The sequence below is a fragment of the Haliaeetus albicilla genome, chromosome Z (assembly GCF_947461875.1).
Source record: "Haliaeetus albicilla chromosome Z, bHalAlb1.1, whole genome shotgun sequence".
Lineage (NCBI taxonomy): Eukaryota > Metazoa > Chordata > Aves > Accipitriformes > Accipitridae > Haliaeetus > Haliaeetus albicilla.
Window position 1 is genome coordinate 14,040,481 of NC_091516.1, and position 20,197 is coordinate 14,060,677.

At 38.6% G+C, this 20,197-nt stretch overlaps 1 protein-coding gene across 1 annotated transcript in view; it reads right to left on the reverse strand.

The window, feature by feature from the left end:
• The window catches only part of SV2C (synaptic vesicle glycoprotein 2C), a 118,473-nt gene that overhangs the window by 17,418 nt on the left and 80,858 nt on the right, over positions 1 to 20,197 (reverse strand). Inside the window, exons 5-9 of the mRNA XM_069775682.1 lie at positions 9,121 to 9,254; positions 8,875 to 8,964; positions 4,410 to 4,520; positions 2,085 to 2,173; positions 1,551 to 1,715 (exon numbers count right to left, since the gene is read on the reverse strand). Coding sequence (XP_069631783.1) covers positions 1,551 to 1,715; positions 2,085 to 2,173; positions 4,410 to 4,520; positions 8,875 to 8,964; positions 9,121 to 9,254 — 589 coding nt within the window. The remainder of the gene's footprint in view (positions 1 to 1,550; positions 1,716 to 2,084; positions 2,174 to 4,409; positions 4,521 to 8,874; positions 8,965 to 9,120; positions 9,255 to 20,197) is intronic.

Here is a 20,197-nt window from a genome sequence, read left to right on the forward strand (position 1 = left end):
TTGTGTATTGGTCAGAAGTATAGTGTTTTCAGCCCATTAGTTTTAGTTACTATATAATTTCTCATTTGTGACAAACTGATTAAAATCAGGCAGGTGTTCAGTGTCAACTCATTATCATTTTTCATATAACGCTTTCCATTTTAAAATGTAGCCTAATTCCAAAGGAGAACAAAGAAAATTTAGCAATTAGATTAGTCAGTTGGAACAGAAATGACAGACTATATGTCCTACATTCTTCTGATGCACTTTTTACCTTTGGGCAGGAAACATGTTGTGACTGTGTTAAAATTGGTGTTGAGATGATTTGAATGAAAACCCAACAGAAATCTGATGAAGTAAAAAGTCAAGTACTTTATCGAGTTAAAGTAAGAACTTGAAGGAAACACTGAGATCGGGGGTAAGTGGAGTATTGAAACATTTGTGGAGGAAGAATATCAAATGCATTCATACTTCTGTGGAAAATGCTTTGTGACTCTCAAATAATTGTCAAAGGCCTATTAAATTTGCACATTTGAAAGAGTGTATTAGTCTTTTAGAGTAGGCTAATGTCAGATTTAGTGTTTTACAGGAATTTTCAGTTCAAATTAATAAGATGTTTGTTGACAGAGTTCTGTCAATTACTGACAGTAAATGGTTCTTTGCTTTTAGGAGAACATCTGCCTCTTGGAAAGGAACAGAACTGGGAAGCTATGGCTAGTTTAAAAATGAGATAACTGCTATTTTTTGTCTGCAATGCATAAATCTTTAACTTGCCAAAACTCAAGTTCTTATAAAAATAATTTTAAATGCCCGATATTACCAAAATCATTAATTTTATTCACTTAGATATAGATTTTGCTATGGAAATAATAATCACTTAGCACCATGCCTTCCAGGAGACCATTCACATGGTTGTTTTGTATATTTCTTAAGACAAACCAGATACCTAAAACAGCTGTGTTTCATTTCCCTCTAAGTTATCTGGTTATCTGTAAAGTCCAGATAGAGCCTTAATATGTTTGGATTCAGTTAAAAAACACAAAAGTCATTGCCAATATGTTGTTTCCCATTTCAGTGCTGTTCATACTTTTTATTGATTTACAGTAATGTTTAGCTTTTATTTTTCTGTGATAAGATCGTAACCTCTCAATGTTCAGTGTTTTCACAGAAGCGTCTTTCATCGATATAAAAAAAGAATTGGCAACAGAGATGAAAGTATGTCCTTCCGCAGCCCCCTACAATAAGTTGCATGTGTTGGGCCTGAAAACCTTTGAATCCCACTGTGAAAGGAAGTATTGTTAACTGAGGCTTTTTGGTCTGTTTTTCAGGATGACAAGGAAGCTGGGTTTGCATGGGGGTGCCTCACATAGGAACCACCAGGGCACGTATGGGTCCACTTCTCCCCATTCTCCAGGAGTCATAAGAAATCAAGAACAGAAATAAATTCCCATTAAAAAGCAACAAAACCATCTATCATTAACTAATGGAGAAAATATTAGATTATTAGGACATGCTTCAAAACACACATTTGTTTATCCCAGCCAAGTCAGGATATTAGGAAATCTCTAAACCTGTCATTGATGTATTCTCCATTGCTGTGAATCTGATTTTCCAGTGTGAAGTTGAAGACGAAATGTGAAACCTCCTCATTGCGGAAATGTTTCACTCGGGACGCATACTCATCTGACTGCAGATGTTTAATGACATCAGGAAACCAGACAGATAAGCCATAGTAGCTGTGAAAAACAGAAAAAGCTCAGTCACCAATCTCACTTTTTTGGAAATCTGTGCAAGGTTAGGATGAGCAGCTCACTGGACTGCTTATGTGATGGAGCAGTTGTTCCATCACAATAAAATTCTCCATAAAATTAAAATATTGAAAGATGCTGACACCAGAAGATGCCAGTTTTCTGAAGCAGATATTCTTGATGAGTCAGGCTTGCAACCAAGAACAGACTAACCGATAAATACAAATATTGTGGAAAGGTACTGAATAAAACCTCTTTGAATAAAAAGGATAACCATAGTGACAGAAATTTGCATGCAGATGATTCTTCTGTCTGTCAAGTCTATAAAAAATGGTTTAAGATCTCAACAGCTCTTACCCAAAAGACAGGGTGAACCATACAGCTGTAAGTTTGATCGTATTATCCTTCACCGGATAGTTGAAACATCTCATAAACGTCAACCAAATCTGTAAATCATTAGGAAATACATTTATTTTAAATTGTGTTTTGAACAATTTTGTTAAATGATAGAAGATTTTTGATTCTGATTTGCTTGGTTCTTCAGGGCATCAAAGAAAGCAGATTAGCTCTTCGATACTGGTCATAGCTGTACTTCTCATACAAGCATGTTAATCTCCAGCTATAGCCACGTTGTGCACGTTCTGTGACTTTCCGGCTTCTTTTCATGCAATCATAGAATGGTTTGGATTGGAAGGGAGCTTTAAAGATCATGTAGTCCAATCCTCTTGTGATGGGGAGGGACATCTTCCACTAGATCACGTTGCTCAAAGCCCCATCCAATCTGACCTTGAACACTTCCAGGGATGGGGCTTCCAGAACTTCTCTGGGCAACCTGTTCCAGTGTCTCACCACCCTCATTGTAAAAAATTTCTTCCTAATGTCTGATCTAAGTCTATCCTCTTTCAGTTTAAAACTGTTACCCTTTCTTCTGTCACTACAGGCCTTGGTAAAAAGTCTCTCTCTGTCTTTCTTACAAGCCCCCTTCAAGTATTGAAAGGCTGCTGTAAGGTATCCCCAGAGCCTATTCTTCTCCAGGCTGAACAACCCCAACTCTCTCAGCCTGTCCTCACAGGAGAGGTGTTCCAGCCCTCTGACCATTTTTGTGGCCCTCCTCCGGACCCGCTCAAGCAGGTCCATGTCTTTCTTATGCTGGGGGCCTCAGAGCTGAACACAGTACTCCAGGTGGGGTCTCACCAGAGCAGAGTAGAGGGGCAGAATCACCTCCCTTGACCTGCTGGCCATGCTTCTTTTGATGCAGCCCAGGATATGGTTGGCTTTCTGGGCTACAAGCACATGTTGCGGGCTCATATCAAATTTTTTATACACCAGTGTGGACTGTGTCCGTTAATTCACCCTTGCTCTGATCACCTCAAACTTTCCTAATCTCTAGGCAGCTTCATTTCACTATCTCAAATAAACCAGATATCTTGTCAGAAATGTTTTCTTCTCACTTCCCAGTATTACACTGCTTTAAGTTTCGACAAACTATATTCCATAATTCAACAGGGACGCACTCAGAGTTTTATCTATCATTACCTATGACAGCTAGAAATTAGTAGTTTATCTATATAAGGAAAAGATGACACTACCCCCAGGTCAGAGACGCGACAGGGGAGCTAACTGAGAATGGTGTTCTCTCTCTGTCTCTCATCTCAGGATGATATCCTCCTTTTGAAGAGCAGAGGCAGTCTGTCCTAGGAGGTTTCAGCACACATCACGCAACAGGGAACGTGCTCTGATCCAGGGGCTAGTCCAGTGAGAGAACAAGGATGTGAGACAACCAAGCTGCAACTCCTTTAAAGCTGGTTTAGTGACAAGGTCAAATAATAACATTTCAGTCTTCAACTACTCCATTTTTGGACAAATAACTACAAAAGTAGACACTTTCTGGATTTTTTTTTAGTAGGGAAAATGCCATTTTTCCAAGCAAAGCAATTTTGTGACAAACCTTGGTTTATAACACTTAATCATAGCTCTGGAGAGCTTTAAGATGCCAGATTTTTAACAGCTGTGAAAAGCTGTGAAAAGCTATTTTTAACTTTTTTTTTTTTTAATTAATGAGACTTTTCTCAATTTTCATTAGAAAGTTCAAAGTTACTGCATAATTTTGGTATTGCAAGAAGGTAAAGTATACAGAGCACAGTCCCAGTGAGCTTGCACTAAACTCTCAGAAATAGCTCTAATGTAGTTTTCTGGTAAAACATTTGGCATGCCTAAACATACATGCAGATACTACGCCTTATAAAGGCTTTATTGACATTCATTTACACCATTTATTCATGACTTTACCATTTGTAAGTAATGTGGCTGCCTCAAGTTCCTGCTGATAATTTTTCGTCTCATCATGTGTCATGTCTTTCCATAGGTATATATTGATATACATTTCCAGTACCTATTTATTGTGGTGCTTGGGAATGTGGCTATATTAACTATTAGCCATCACTTGTGTGAGGACCAATGCAGCATTTTCCTCCTCAGAAGCTGGGACCAACATTTGTGATTCAGCTGCGCCTCTTCTGGGTCAGGAAGCCAGAATCTTACACTGGTTCCTGAATCTCCTACTTGCATGGAAAATGTAACATTGCAGCTATCACCAGCATGATCTCAATAAATCCATCCTATTTCTAAAGGCTAGTTAAGAAGAAGAAAGGTAATTACAGAACAAACAGAGATGTTACTTACACCATATAGCTCTGTGCGAATTCTAACAAAACACCTCCTGTACCAAGTTCCTGTATCGCTCTCGATTTCTATGAGCTCATCTATTTGCTTTGGAGTTTTGATTCTGTTTACCTAAAAGTAAAAACAGAACAGCAAATACTTGCATTTTCTTGAATCATTAACTGCCTGTTGAGTAGTGTTGGAAGGTTTTAATAAATCCCATAAAGTAAAAATGAGCACATATTAAACCTGTGTCTACACTAGAAATGCTTTAGAAATATAAAGGAATAGTAGCATACTATAATGCCAAAGTTTGTCATGGATGCAACTGTATTGGAAAACTCTACTTTCAAAGTATGCAGGAAATCCATTTCCTCTGACTGAAACAAGCTGTTACTATCAGGTTCTGCTAGAGTGTTGCTGTACATAACCCTAAAGCCACAAACGATAAAACATTATTTAAACCCTCAGTTAACCATGTCCAGAGTTTGCTATCAAGTTGGTTCTGACTTGCTATCACAGCATTCTTGAGAATCTATTGATTAAAGATACAGTAATGAAAATAGAAGTATTTGAAATGTCAAGAATTAGTAGTTGAACAACATTTTTCTTTTGTTCTTATTTCCTGTGGTGTTAGATGGGGAACTCTCTTTGTCTTTGGGATGTTGACTTTAACTACCCTTTTTAATGAAGAGAGAAAAAAGTTAGGTGAAATGATCTGGAACCACGCATGTTATTGCTGTTATAAGCAATCATCTACTTCATCTAACGTGAAATGAGATAAACAGACATCAGGGAAAAATACAGAATTACCAGTGACAGAGAATGTGATGTTGCCTACAATGCTAATTTTCACTTGCAGTGTCCTGTGTAGCAGAACAAGAATGTGTTATATGGTCTTTCCAGACACAGCACCAGACAAACTTATACCATTGTATGGTTTTGGTTTTGGCTTCTGCTCTGATCCCAGGTTCAAAGTGATATCACGAAAGGAAGTGTATTCATCCACAGGTTTTTTTTAAAAAGAAGACAAATAGAGAATGGAAAGAAAATAAATTAAATGGGGAAAGGGACTGACACATAAGAAAGGAGGAACAAGAGACTGAGTGTTCAATGTTTGGCTGTAGTTTCTGAAGGTAGCAACAGCTTGTGTTTCTTCTTAACAGAATGAGGACACCACCACCCACAGATGTATCACAGTGGATTACAGGACATCAGGAAATAGCAGTATTGATGGTAAAGCTCTAGTTTTTAGCCCACTGCTTTTACAGATGTACACTGTTTAAGATGCACCAGCAGCCTCAGCCTGTGAACAAGAATGAACAAAAGCCCACTAAGCGGTTTTAGCTACAGCCACCCTCATTTATGAAATACTGCAGCTCACTGTCCTGCCAAACCATGACTATATCAAAAGCCTGTACCCTTTTTGTCATGCCTTTTCCAATAGCAATAATCCTGTCTGCATCATTGCATTGATTTTAAGCTTTTCTTAAACTGCTTTTATGAAACATGTTATACAAAAGACTGAGCTGAGTCCTCCAAGATTATTTAAGACCTCATACATACAGACATCCTCACATACCACACCTCCGGGCAGAAAGGGCATGCCTTTTGAATCACACTGTATAAACCAGTACCACTCTTGTAGGCTCAGGGGCAGCCTTTTCATCGTCCTGGCCACCTGACTCATTTGGAGCTGTGGAGGTTGGGGGAAACATGTATATATTCTAGGACTGCTGTATGTGACTGGGGACAAAAAGCCCCTGGCCTTGATGGTTCTTTAACATAAGAAAAGTCCTATTGAATCAGGACAATGGTCCATCTGGACCATGTAAATTCAGCTGTCAGTATATGAAGAATGAAGGAAAAACCAATAAAGAATACCTATTTTAATGAAAATGGAACTTCTGTTTAAAAGCAATGGCTAGAAATATGCAAGGTTTAAAATTTTACAAAATCAAGACTGCTGCAAAGGAAAATGTTTGCAGAAAAAAAGATGAATTAATACATGGCAATGAAAGAGTGGAGAGAATTTTGGTTTTAAGGATAAAAATATTTTTTTTACTTAAACATTTAAACCAACAGATCTAATGAATGTATATTTTAAGGGCCCAGGAAGGCAATTAAGCATGAATATAAATGTTAAACTTGGGTAGTCCCGTAATAGAAGATACTAACAGCTTACTACCGTCTCTGTTAGTGTCACTGTTCTCATGAGACATTTTCAAAAGCATTAAGAGCCACCACCTCCACAGCCAGTAACTAGAATACACTCATTTTGGAGTTTGTAACTCTAAAACCAACTGTTCATCAGTTGATGCCTTCTCTGTTCTAAACCGTTGAAGATAAAATCCTCAATGAATAATGAGAATAAACATGACTTGTAAACAAGCTTCTAGGAAAAGATGACATCAATACAATTAGGAAAACATATAAAAGGAAAGCACACTAAAACTATAGCAGTAATGGAGAAAAAGTTACATCAGCTGTAGAGTTAGAAAACACTATCAAATTGTGTCTGATGTAACTAGTGACATGAAGTGGAGAAAAATAGTAACGCATAAGTCATAGAATGGTACTGGATGAAGCAATGGAGTTTAGGAGAGCTATGTGAATAAATTACTGAGACAAAATGTCACAATATCCAGGACTAACTTATAATAAAAAAAAGGAGACACTAAAAGGATGTGCCCCCAAAATTATGCCTAAGTTCTTGACTTTCTGGGTTTTATAAGATGAAGTGCTGATACTGTCAAGGAGGAGACAACAATGTGTTTTCTAATCATATTAATGCAAGCTAAAAATAGGGACTTCTATACATGTATAACCTTGACATACAGTAGAGTATTTCTAATCCTTCAACTCCTCAATATCTGGAGTTGAGTTTTCTAATGTTCATGGCAGAAACTGACAGAAATCCAAAGAAAGTGGTAGTTTTTCCTTATTCATGCCTTATTCATGGCTGACCAATTAACAAAAATAGCTGTAAATAAAGTGCTGAGTTCAACATGGTTCAGTGTCACATTTTAACAACCATAGAGAGAAAGACTTGTTAGATTACAAGAACTGGAAACAAGCAGCATGTGCTTTGTTTTCTTCTCTACGGCTGCTTTTGGAAGTGATTACAATTACGTCAAGCTAATGTGAGACTGTGGCTGATCCTTCCTCCCACCTTTTGTCCCAGCACATTTCTGACTTCTTCTTAATGCCTAAACCAACACTGTAGGGGCACAGGGTCTGTGCTATGGCTGACTGTGCAGTCAATGAATATCAACACTAAGCAGAAGGAAAACAAAGAGTGACAGGGGGCAGGCATACTCTGTCTGAAAGATGCTCAGATCAGCAAGAGCCAATTGTGATATTACACCCTAGCTGTATGGTGTTAGGCAAATCCCTTTACTTGTAAATGAAATCAGAAAATAAAATATTAGGTTAGATGGGACTAGGCTTACGTCACCAGTGTACCAATAAACGTGGTTTTAACATGATAGATGTGCTAACCAGACTTCTTTCAGGCTAAATATAGGAGTTCTTGAGCTTCTTCATGGAAAAATTTAAATGGGGGTGACGGAAACTACATCCAAGGCAATAAACTGCAAGTCTCAGTGGAATAAAGTTATATGGTCAGATGGTCATTCCTCATGATTGCCTGCAAATGCAGAACCTTTAAGAAGATTTCTTAATTGAGTTATATGCGCATTAAATTAAGAAGAAAGCCTCTGGAAGAGGAAAAACATCCCACACATGGCTCTCAGAGGGAGCAGAGTGCCAGCACTCCCACAGAGCAGCGCAAGCTGGAAAGGCAGACTGGACTTCAAATCACAAAAATGCGTTCTGCTGCCTGGTTCTACTGCATCCAGAAAGAAAAAATTGTTGTGTATATTCTTCATGAATAAGGAAGATGCCATAAAGTGTCCCACACCTGAATTGCCAATTTCTCCTCCAAATAGAAATAACCCATCAATACTTTGAATATGGCTTTATCATTAGACCTGCAAGTCAACAAGATGGAGTTGAGCTTCCAAGATTTTTGAGAAAATTAAGTGTCTGAAATTACTATTTCACAGAAGTGAAAATGAATTTTTTTCAATTATTATTTTAGCCAATAAAAATGAAAAAAAAAATTTCAAAAGCTTTAAAGACACAACAGCCAACTAATTTGGACTTCTATGTGCCTATTAAGGGTGAAGTAAACTTAATAAATAAAACACAAATGGCATCTATTAAGTATCTTGGTACGCTAGAGAAAATTATCACACTGTGGTTCATATGCTCAAGAGTATGCTGGCCAAATGCTGGTATCTTAACATCTGCTGTATGTATAACAATTTCAGTAGGAATTCAGTTCTGATAGTTAGGTATTTAGTGTGCAAATGACTGGCTTTTTCATGCAGAGTATTAATATTGATTGCTTAAGCCCTCCAAACCTTGCCAGTCAGCAAGCTTGCTGAGGTGCTAAGTGATTAGCTTGAAAAACAATACTCACTGTGAAGACTTTCTCAGGCTGACCACGAGCTCGCATGTTTGTGTCATGAATTTGCTTGAGTATCATCCAAGCTTCATCATGTTTTCCAACCTAGACATTTGATCAAAACATTTGAACAAAACACACATGCAGATTAAGATATTCCCCATAGTCACCAAATAATATTATTGCCTGTAATATAGAGGTCATGATGTAAACACAGAAATAATTTTGACTGGAATCTAAAAACCGTTCAGAAAGTTATACCTCCAGCAAGAACCGTGGGCTTTCTGGCATAAAGGTGAGGGCTACCACAGAAGAGACACAGGGCAGTGCGCAGACGATCACAAATACTCGCCAGCTGTGGAACTGGTAGGCAGACCCCATGCTGAAACTCCATCCTATGAAAGCAGAAATTCACAAAATGTAGGAAAATAAGGAGTATTGTGCATGGGAGTCTGCAGCTTCTTAGAGATGTAAAATGATTCCTGTGTTTAAATGAAGCCTGATTGATCTCTCTATTTCCACAAGCACTGATGATTTCACAAATAATCTTACACTATGAATTTCATCCTCTTGCATGTGACTAGTCATGCTGGAAAATGACCATGTAATGCTGTGTGGGAGACTTCCTTATGCAGGGATGAAGAAGCCTCTTTCAAGTCTCTTAGCAAAATCTGCATGAAGGTAGTTACGTGAACCAAACAGGAACACCATCACCATATGCAAGAATAAATATAAAAAGAAATAGTTTTCTATGAATACTGGAAGAAGGGAGAATTAAAAATCTGCATTCAGATGATATATTTTCTGGAATTTTACAGCCTTCCTTATTATTATTTACTTCTTCTATAGACAGTTAATTTCAATACTCTTAATAAGAGTATCCTAATGTAATACAGCGCATCACATAAAGCATTTACAGTGCCTAATTTTTGTCTCCATCTTGTTCCAGAGCACTATACCACGCCTTAAATTCTGTTAAAAGTAGACTGACACTTCCCCCCCACACCCCATAACTAGACGTACAGGAAAAAATACTCAGTATTTAAACTTCTGTCTGAGAGGAACAACCTTAACACTGAAGGAGAGAGAGAATTTATGATTATATAAAGAGATTAAGAAAAAAGAACAAAAGCAAAACTGCTCTCCTCATCTGAAAAAAAGTATCTTGAGATATGTCTGAGTGCTGACTAATAAAATGTTGTAGAAGCCATTGGTCAAATATACTGAGAAGAACACAAAAGGAAATACTGGAAAACCTGTATGAGAGACTGCAGGACTGGTAGTTCAGCTTTTTAGGAAAATATCTGTTTGTTTGGTTTATTATGACTGAACTACTGATATGCTAGGATTGTAAGAAACCTAAAAATTTCTCTTAAGAAAAAGAAAAATATTATTTGGATAACTACCTGGCCTCATAGTCTGGCTTCAATATAGCAGAAATTTTCAAGTAAAATTTTCAAGGATAACTTATTAAAAGATGAGTAGAAGATAAGAATAATGATAAAGGACAGAAGATGTTACTGGAAGAGAATGGAATCCTGGTTAATGAAAGAGCTGACGCCAGATTAATCTGATATATTTCTTTGCTAACTGATTTTTCTAGACAAAAGACATGGTTAATTAAATCTGTCTGGATGTCAGTAAACAACTGGTACGACAAGGTAAAAAATGGCATATTAAATAGTTCTTCAAAGGAGTTATTTATCTGTTACATGTATAGTGTATATTGGAATTTAAGGATTTCATGCTGTGGATCATAAATAAATTCTTGGAAAAAGAATCTGTTCTCATATTAAAGTACTTACATGTTACCATATGAAAAATACAGTCAACCCATGATTTATTTTTGCCCTTTATCAACAACTTGGTGAAACATTTTGATCTGCATACTTGGGAACCTGTTTTTTCTCGTCTCCTACAAATTTTCTGTGTTTCTAAAATTATATCAGCTTGCTCTACAGCTTCATTCAGCCCTGCCATCTTTACCCCATGAAGACAGAGGTAAAATCAATGAAAGTGTTGGCAATGATCTTGGAATGCCATGTAACTTTTTTTTAAGTAAGCGTCCAGATATACCTTCCCCCTCCGAAGTTCTCTCCAACAAAAAGAGGATGTCTAAAATTTAAGAACTTGGAATGAAAATTTAAGATTAAAAATTTTGCTGTTTTTGGCTGGGATAGAGTTAATTTTCTTCATAATAGCTAGCATGGGCCTAGGTTTTGGATTTGTGCAGAAAACAGTGTTGATAATTCAGGGATGCTTTAGTTACTGCTGAGCAGTGCTTACCCAGTGTCAAGGCCTTTTCTGCTTCTCACCCACCAGCGAGCAGGCTGGGGGGGCACAAGAAGTTGGGAGGGGACACAGCCGGGACAGCTGACCCCAACTGACAACAGGGATATCCCATACCATATGACGTCATGCTCAGCATATACCGCTGGGGGAAGAGAAAGGAAGGGGGGATGTTTGGAGTGATGGCATTTATCTTCCCAAGTAAGTGTTAGGCGTGATGGAGCCCTGCTTTCCTGGAGATGGCTGAACACCTGCCTGCCGAGGAGAAGTGGTGAATGAAGTCCTTGTTTTGGTTTGCTTGCATGCACAGCTTTTGCTTTACCTACTAAACTGTCTTTATCTCAGCCCACGAGTTTTCTCACTTTTACCCTTCCAACTCTCCCACATCCCACTGTGAGGGAGGTGAGTGAGTGGCTGTGCAGTGCTTAGCTGCCGGCTGGGGTTAAACCATGACAAAAATACAAACAAAAAGGATGTAAAAGTGTATTAAAATTTGCTTTTTACTGATTTTCAGAAAATGTCAACTTTTGGTCTTATGGAATTTCAAATCTTAAATAATATGGGCATACTTTACCTCTAAACTGGGACAGGAAGGAAATAAAGAAGGAAAGGTTTACAGTGACTTGATGAGGCAATTAGAAACTATACCTGTGTTTTTGTTATTATGTACACATTCTATTGTAATCATTAGAATCATATTCTTCATTATATATTTTAAACTATAGTCTAAAATCACCTGATACAGAACTTGCAAAATTATTTCCTTTCACTTAAGTTAATTTTTAGTCAGATCAGCTCACTGCTCTGAGTTGCTGGGCAGCTGTACAGCTGCTAGTGCCACTGGGAAGGCAGCACAGGATGAGGGTTTTCATCTTTCAGAACAGTGCAAAGTACTGGCTCTTGTTGTCATTAGAAACTGTCCCAGAAATACATGGAGCCACTGGTATATTTAGACTATCTGTCTTTCATTGCTCTGGTTTATGTTTTATGAGAGTGAGCTGCACAAAGGGCACTTCTGTGGTAAATGAAATCAACCTGGCTTTATACCTGTTATAAAACAACAGCAACATCTTGTGCTCTGTAGCCAGTTCTGGAAAACACTGGTGATAATTTATTTTAAGGTGTCATTTATTAATGTAAGTGAACCATACCACACTTAATTAAAAGCAATGAGTGCACTGTTCATCTGGCTGTCATCCTGACAACCTACAAAACATCTTTCTTACTGCTCAAAATATCTGAGGTGCATGTCAACTGAAATGTTCATTATGGTTTTTATTGCTCTTATTCTTTTTCTCTATGTATTGTATTAGCTGCTGCAATTTATCTTTTGATTTGCCATATCTGCTGAATTAATGATAATAGTGAATGTCAGTATTATAAGAAGCAATTGGTAGAAAACAAGCTAGCTGGAACACAGCTTTCTTAAGGTTGCTTTCTTGTGTATTCCAGCACTAGCACTAGATCAGCAAAACAAACATGTATTTTAAATGCAGAGCAAATTTAGATTTATTCTTATGTTTAAGACTTCACATTTTCCTAGGTCATGAGTTAATCTGGAAAATGGAGCCATTAGAGTAGCTCTGAATTTAGCTCACAAAGTGGCTTTCATTCCTATTGTACGTAAGTCCTGAAACCAAATGGAAGCGCGTTCTTGGCTGTAACTCAATTTGCGTCTCCCTTCCCTGATTTATGACACAATAGCAAAGACACAGCAGCTCTAAATGGTTGCATTCAGTGCACCCCACAGCAACCTAGAGCTAAACTTCACCCTTGCTCCCTGGCTATGCTATATTCAGAAGTCATTAATCTTGAAAATGGTGGCAAGTCCCAATGTTTTATGAATTGCAAAACACTTGGCTCAAATGCATCTTGGGAATGATGTGCTGCAGAGCAAAGTAAAACCTGCAATGACTGAATCTGAAGCTGGTACAGCAACCTCTGTGCTGAATACCACCCACCCACTTCACTGACTGCTGGAAAAGGCCAAGTGAATCACAGACATGGCAATTACCGATTACAGAAACACAGCAGCACTCAGCAGAGCATAACCAAAATGTATAAGATGCTAATCTATATCTAATCACCAATTTATATGTTGAACTCAGTGTCAACAAACTCTTCCCTCCCAACACAGCATTTAACCTGATCCATAATATTAATAAATTTAAAGAGTATTATAAAAAAGTTCTTGTGCCAAAGAAGAGAAAAGAGCATTTCTGTCACAGACTTTCTGAATAAATATAGAGGTAAATCTGTTCATATTATGCTGAATTCTATAAATGCATATTACCTGATAAACAGCTGGTATCTTCAAGGACAAGACTCATCTTATACAGTGGCTAGGTTCCTAGAGAGTAGACTGATGGGGATGATTTTTTTAACGTTCCAAAATGAGGGCTGAAAGGGAACATAATAGCTCTCTACAAATTCTTAAGGGTTACACTAAAGTGTGATATGGGCAATGAAAAATATGGGTGCCTACAAGCTCTGTATAAATACTGGCTGGCAAGAGTAAGGTTTCTAAATAAAGTTGTGAAACAACTTTCTAAGAGACTAATGTGGGGAAAGAATGTCTAACTGAATATAGGGATTTTATGGCATGGTTAGCTAAAGGCTGACCATTCTTGATAACTTTTTTTTTAGTCATTCAGTAGGCATCAGAGGAACTAGATTCATGGCACTGTCAAAAATCATCAAAAGCCAAGTTTGCATAAACTTCTGTCTTTTGGTAGATCACAGGAGGGAGCAGATGCAAGAATATCCTTAAAATTAGGGGTGGAGGAGAAAGATAGCCAAGAAATTTATAGGGATTCTTCTGCAGAATAATTTCTAAGATTTTATAACTTTTCTTACTTCTGTTTTACCACACAATGCTTGGTCAGAACTCAGCTTTCTAGCCTCAATTTTTAATGTTTTAAATTTCAAAAATTTCCACTAAGATGTGTGATTGCTCTAAATTGCCACCTGGTGGCACTGTTACCGCATTTAATACAAATAATAAGTTTTAAAAAAATTCTGCAGAAAGACTTCTACTATTCACTGTTGTTTTGTTGAGTATTTCCTAAATCTAACCTAAGTCAAAATCATGAGGAAGACTGGAAATATTTTGCAGCTGGCAGCACTACATTATTATTACACTTATATTTAGTCTGTACTGGCATTACCAAGTTTAACTCCGAGTGCCATGAGGATTTGAGCTCATATATAGCCCATATATTTTAGTGGTACTGATTAGAATAATGTTAAAACATCACTGAAACTGAAAAAAAATAGTTCAAGCAAGTTATATAGCTGAGGAAGCTCAAACATTTTTACAAGACTGAGTGAAATACATGGTTTCTAACAAATGCAGAAATAATGTTTTCAGAATTATTTTGTAATTGTATTAATGTGAAATTTCAGTAACACAAAGTAAAACACTTGTCTTTCCTGTGATTAGATAATTAATATCACATGGGAAAGGCAGTGATATTTTTAGCCTATATAGATAGATACTCTACAAACCCAGTGGCTCAGTAGGTCAGCTGCTGGTAATTTCTGCAGAAGGAATCTGAAAATAAAATAGCTGAAGTCTGCCACACCGCGATAGAGCTACCTTAACAAAGGTGCCTGTAGAATACTCTCATCCTCATCTGCCTGACTCTTTAGCTGATGCTGTTATTCTCTGGGAGCCATGAGAATCAATAGTTCAATGAAAGAAGAAAGTAATAGTGTTAAACAGATATATTTTACAAAGACATTAAACTCAGACTTGGTCTGCTGACACTTAAAACTGTGATTAAAAGGAACAAGCCGTTTTCTAAAGACACATTTCCTCTCCCACAGAGGACAGGGTTGTCAGCCACTGACACTCATCACTTCCCTGTACTGACATTGATCTTCACCTGAAGACCTGAGATTATAAGGTCTCCAGTCACTCTGGTAACTTATCTGCCATTCAGACAAGCCCCAGGACAGCTGCAAGCAAGACTGAGCTCGCATAGAAAATAATTTGCTCTCTAATACCATCAGACAAAACTTCTCCATCCAGTGCATGGCACAGTAGTCTGGATGAAATATCCAGCTGTAACATCTCTGAACAGTGACATCAATAATCCACTTTTTAAATGTTTCTAATACCTGCTGTAGTGTCCAGTATTACTTTCCATTGAGGAGGAAGTTTGTATATCCCCATACTTCAGACAATGATATGGTATGATACATGCCCAAAATCTGAAGTTTAGTAATGATATGTCAGCCTTTCACTTAACCTTACACATGCTCTGCACAGAATATAGAGCTGTTAGGTTTGTTTCCTTGCTATGGAAATGCTAATGTATCTGTGACAGGCCTTATAGAAAAAAAACATAAAAAATAGTTCAAATCAGAATACCTAGCAAAGCTGGAAGAAAAAAAGACAAGGGAAGCTTGTAAGCCATTGTGTGCATGGATTGCAATTGTCTGTCTGAAATCTGACTTTCGTTTGGCCCTACATTATGTTTGTATCAAGATGCTGTGACTCACAGTAGCCAGTACAGGCAAGAAGTTAATCTTTAAAATGGCAGAAGAGATGAATAGATGTAATCATGTAAGAGAATTAAACCAGCAGTTCCTAATAAGAGAACTGCAGGTACCCAACAGCCTGGTCATATCATCTGTCTAATCTTGGCAGATGTAGAGGTGGCAAAGGATGTTTAATTAGTGGTCTATTTATGAATAGGAAACCAGGATCTCACCTTCCTAGCTAGATAAACATACATGTAGGGACTTGAAGTAGGCTGTTGTCGGTATTGAGCCTAATGGGAATGACGTGTGTATCCTGACTTCAACAAAGGAAGCTATACTTGCACTTCCATTTTCTTTACTGGGAAGGAGACTGAGCCAGCTACATAAAACAGAGACATGAATAAGGCAAAATCACTCATTAGCAGTTCACATTTTATGAAGTCTCAACAGGACAGAGGAGAAGCTATACAGAACCAGAGAGAAAGGGCTTGCAAAATAAACTGACCGTTATAAATTGTCTACATATTTGCCCCATATTCTCCCCTTCAGTGGACTATTCCAAAGACTCAATAGTTATAACAAACAGTGGCAAAAGAGTAGAATAACTTTCACAAGAGGCAGCTCACGGCATTTTCAGAATTGGTTTTGCCTCTTCTGCCCTTACTATATGACTGAGAAAGGTATGATAACAAAAGGATTCCTGTACACTTCACAGAGTTGGACAAATTACCTTTTTACTCATGTAAAGCAGGGCTGAAACAAATAAGTTTTAATGATTACCCATATATACAAAAAGCATGTTAAAAAGAAAAAAAGAAAAAAGATCTTGGGTAAATGCACTTTGCACAAAACTTTCTGGTCTGAATGGAAGCTGTAAGAGTCGGCTGACAGAAAACCAGCTGCCAGGATATGAACATTCCTCTCCCTCTTAAGTTATTTATCTTACACAGAGGTATACATGTTTGTTTATTCACTTCAGTTAGTCTCCAAGCCACCACTGTCCCTGACATCATCCAATTACATGGGGAGTTATTGGCGATCTGCAGTGTTTTATTGTGCTTTTCTGTGTATTTACATGCTGCATCCCTATCTATAACACAGGAACAGTAATACTTACACAGGTTAAGTCTTAACTCAGTGCTGGAAGATCTCAGTAACACCAAAGAGGCATGAAAATAAGAGAAAAATCAGAACCAAAATATACAGAGTTTGGGAGAAGACCATACTGTCCAAATCCATAGAGACAGACATTGACATGAAATGCAGAGCCATCACCCCATAAAGGGAGAGGGAAAGGATAAAAATCAAGTTTATACAAAACCCTCTGCATGGTTTCTTGATATATCTGCACCTCATTCCTAAGAGAATTAAGGTTGTTCTCTGATCCAATTTTGCTCCTTAGCAATTCTGAATACAAATGCAATGCAAGTATCCTATAGGGCTGGAAACCTACCAAATCTCAAAGCACTTCAACACAGAATTGTGATATCTTGACTTTGGTCACCATTAAGAGTTTTGCCTCTGTCCTGAGTCATTTTGCAGACTTCAGACACCTATTACTAGGAATCAAGCCTGAATAACTTCTACGTGGCTTCATTCTGAATGCAAATGTCGTTATACTCCTTGGTATATCCTCACTCATTACAGTCCCTGGATAATGAGCATAGATTTTGAAAATTTTCCAGGGCAAAGCTGTAATTTTTTGCTTATATCTTAAATCAGTGTTTCTAAAACATTCTACTTGTGCATCCTCAAAATACCTTTCTTCCTCTCTACCTCATACATTATAAAACACGAATCAGTGCAAAAACTCTCTTAAAAATTACATGATTGTGTATTTCTGAAATTTAAAATGAGAAACATCATGTTGCAATTGAAATTATTAAGTAAGTAAATATGCATATTCCAGGCTAGAATATTCTGTACTTCCTTTATGTGTACTCATGACCATTATTCACAGAAAACTGCCCAAGTCTACTAGAAATTAATGTAGATGGACACAGGTCAAATTTTGTCCAGGGTTCAGATGCAAAACTTGAAGTGAGTTGTGATTTTTAATCAAAAGCTCAAATGTTTAATGTCCTTATAAATGGCTGGTTGTGTCACATTTCTGCATCAAAATTTGATTTGGAAAATTTTCTCCTTTCAGTTAAAGATCTGATATAGATCTACATCTACTTGTAAGTAGAGGTATTAGGAGTCATGTGGCACCCTCCTCAGTTCTGTGGAAACCAACAGTTGTTGTAAGCACTTGGATGTAAGATTCTTTTATACATACATTTGCAATCTTCCCGATGCCCTTGTGATACTGTGGAGTGAGAAAAAATCAAAAGTAGTGCTGGGATGCAACAGGTTAGTGGTTTGCAACCTTCCTGAATTTAATGACTACCAGCCATTTTTCAAATGGATGTGTAGAGTCCTAAATGGCTAACTAAGGCCTATGGATGAAAGATTTGTTTGTATTAATTTTTTTTACGGGCATATGGACTCACTTTGAGAAACCTGGTCTGTTGGGGGCTGATGGGGTCCATCTGTCAGAGAAGGGGTAGAGCGTCTTCAGTCATAGGCTTGCCAAATTGGTGAAGAGGGCTTTAAACTAAAGTTGCCGGGGGAGGGGAACATCAATCTGTCCTGCTCCTACCAGTTTGACGCCCAGAGTCTGGAGAGGGATCACAGAGCACCTGAAGAGCACAAGGAATTCCAGCTAGTCCAGCCAGTAAGTCAGCTTCATTGGGGGCCCAGCTTTTAAATTCTTCTATGCAAATGCACAAAGCATGGGCAATAAACAAGAGGAGTTAGAGATGTGCACACACCTGCAGTACTATGATCTTATTGGTATCAAGGAAACATGGTGGGATGGCTCCTATGTCTGGAGTGTTGGAATGGAAGGATACAGGCTCTTTAGGAAGGACAGGCAGGGGAGACGAGGAAGGAGTATTGCCCTTTTTGTCAAAGACCAGCTGGAGTGCATGGAGCTTTGCCTGGGGATGGATGAGGAGCTGACCGAGACTGTATGGGTCAGGATTAAAGGGAGGGCAGGGACAAGTGACATTATAGTGGGGGTCTACTGCAGGCCACCCAACCAGGAAGATGGAGTGGATGAGGTCCTCTATAGACACATAGGAGCAGCCTCACGTTCACAAACCCTGATCCTTATGGGGGAATTCAACCACCCTGATATCTGTTGGAGGGACAAAACAGCAGGACATCAGCAATCCAGAAGGTTCCTGGAATGTGCTGATGACATCTTCCTTTTCCAAGTGATGGAGAGGCCAATGAGGAGAAGTGCTATGCTGGACCTTGTTCTCACCAACAAGGAGGGGCTGGTGGGGAATGTGAAGCTCAAGGGCAGCCTTGGCTGCAGTGACCATGAAATGGTGGAGCTCAAGATCCTTAGTGCAGCAGGAAGGGCACATAGCAAGCTTGCTACCCTGGATTTCAGGAGAGCAGACTTTGGCCTCTTCAGGGATCTGCTTAGTAGAGAACCATGCAATAAAGCCCTGGAGGGAAGAGGGGCCCAAGAAAGCTGGTTAATATTGAAGGGTCACCTCCTCCAAGCTCAAGAGCAATGCATCCCAACAAAGAAGAAGTCAGGGAAAAACACGAGGAGGCCTCATTGAACAAAGAGCTCCTGGACAAACTCAAACACAAAAAAGGAAGCCTAAAGAGGGTGGAAGCAAGGACAGGTAGCCTGGGAGGAATACAGAGAAATTGTCTGAGCAGCGAGGCATCAAGTTAGGAAAGCTAAAGCCCTGATAGAATTAAATCTGGCCGGGGACATCAGGGGCAACAAGAACGTTGGTGATAAAAGGAAGACTAGGGAAAACGTGGGCCCTCTCCTGAAGGAAACGGGACACCTGGTTACCTGGGACATGGAGAAGGCTGAGGTACTCAATGACTTCTTTGCCTCAGTCTTCACCAGCAAGTGCTCCAGCCACATCACCCAAGATGCAGAAGGCAAAGGCAGGGATTGGGATAATGAAGAACCACCCACTGTAGGAGAAGATCAGGGTCAAGAGCATCTAAGGAAGCTGAACGTGCACAAGTCCATAGGACCTAATGAGATGCATCTGCTGGTCCTGAGGGAACTGGTGACTGAAATGGCTAAGCCACTATCCATCATATTTAAGAAGTCGTGGCAGTCTGGGGAAGTTCACACTGACTGGAAAATGGGAAACATAGCTCCCATTTTTTAAAAAGGGAAAAAAGGAAGACCTGGGGACCTACAGGCCAGTCAGTCTCACCTCTGTGCCTGGCAAGATCATGGAACAGATCCTCCTGGAAACTATGCTAAGGCACATGGAAAATAAGGAGGTGATTGGTGACAGCCAACATGGCTTCACTAAGGGCAAATAGTGCCTGACAAATTTTGTGGCCTTTTTACAACAGGGTTACAGTATTGGTGGATAAGGGAAAAACAACTGACTTCACCTACCTGGACTTGTGCAAAGCATTGACATCCTTCTCTCTAAATCAGAGAGACATGGATTTGATGTATGGACCACTTGATGGATAAGGAATTGGCTGGATGGTCGCAGTTAGAGTTGTGGTTAACAGTTTG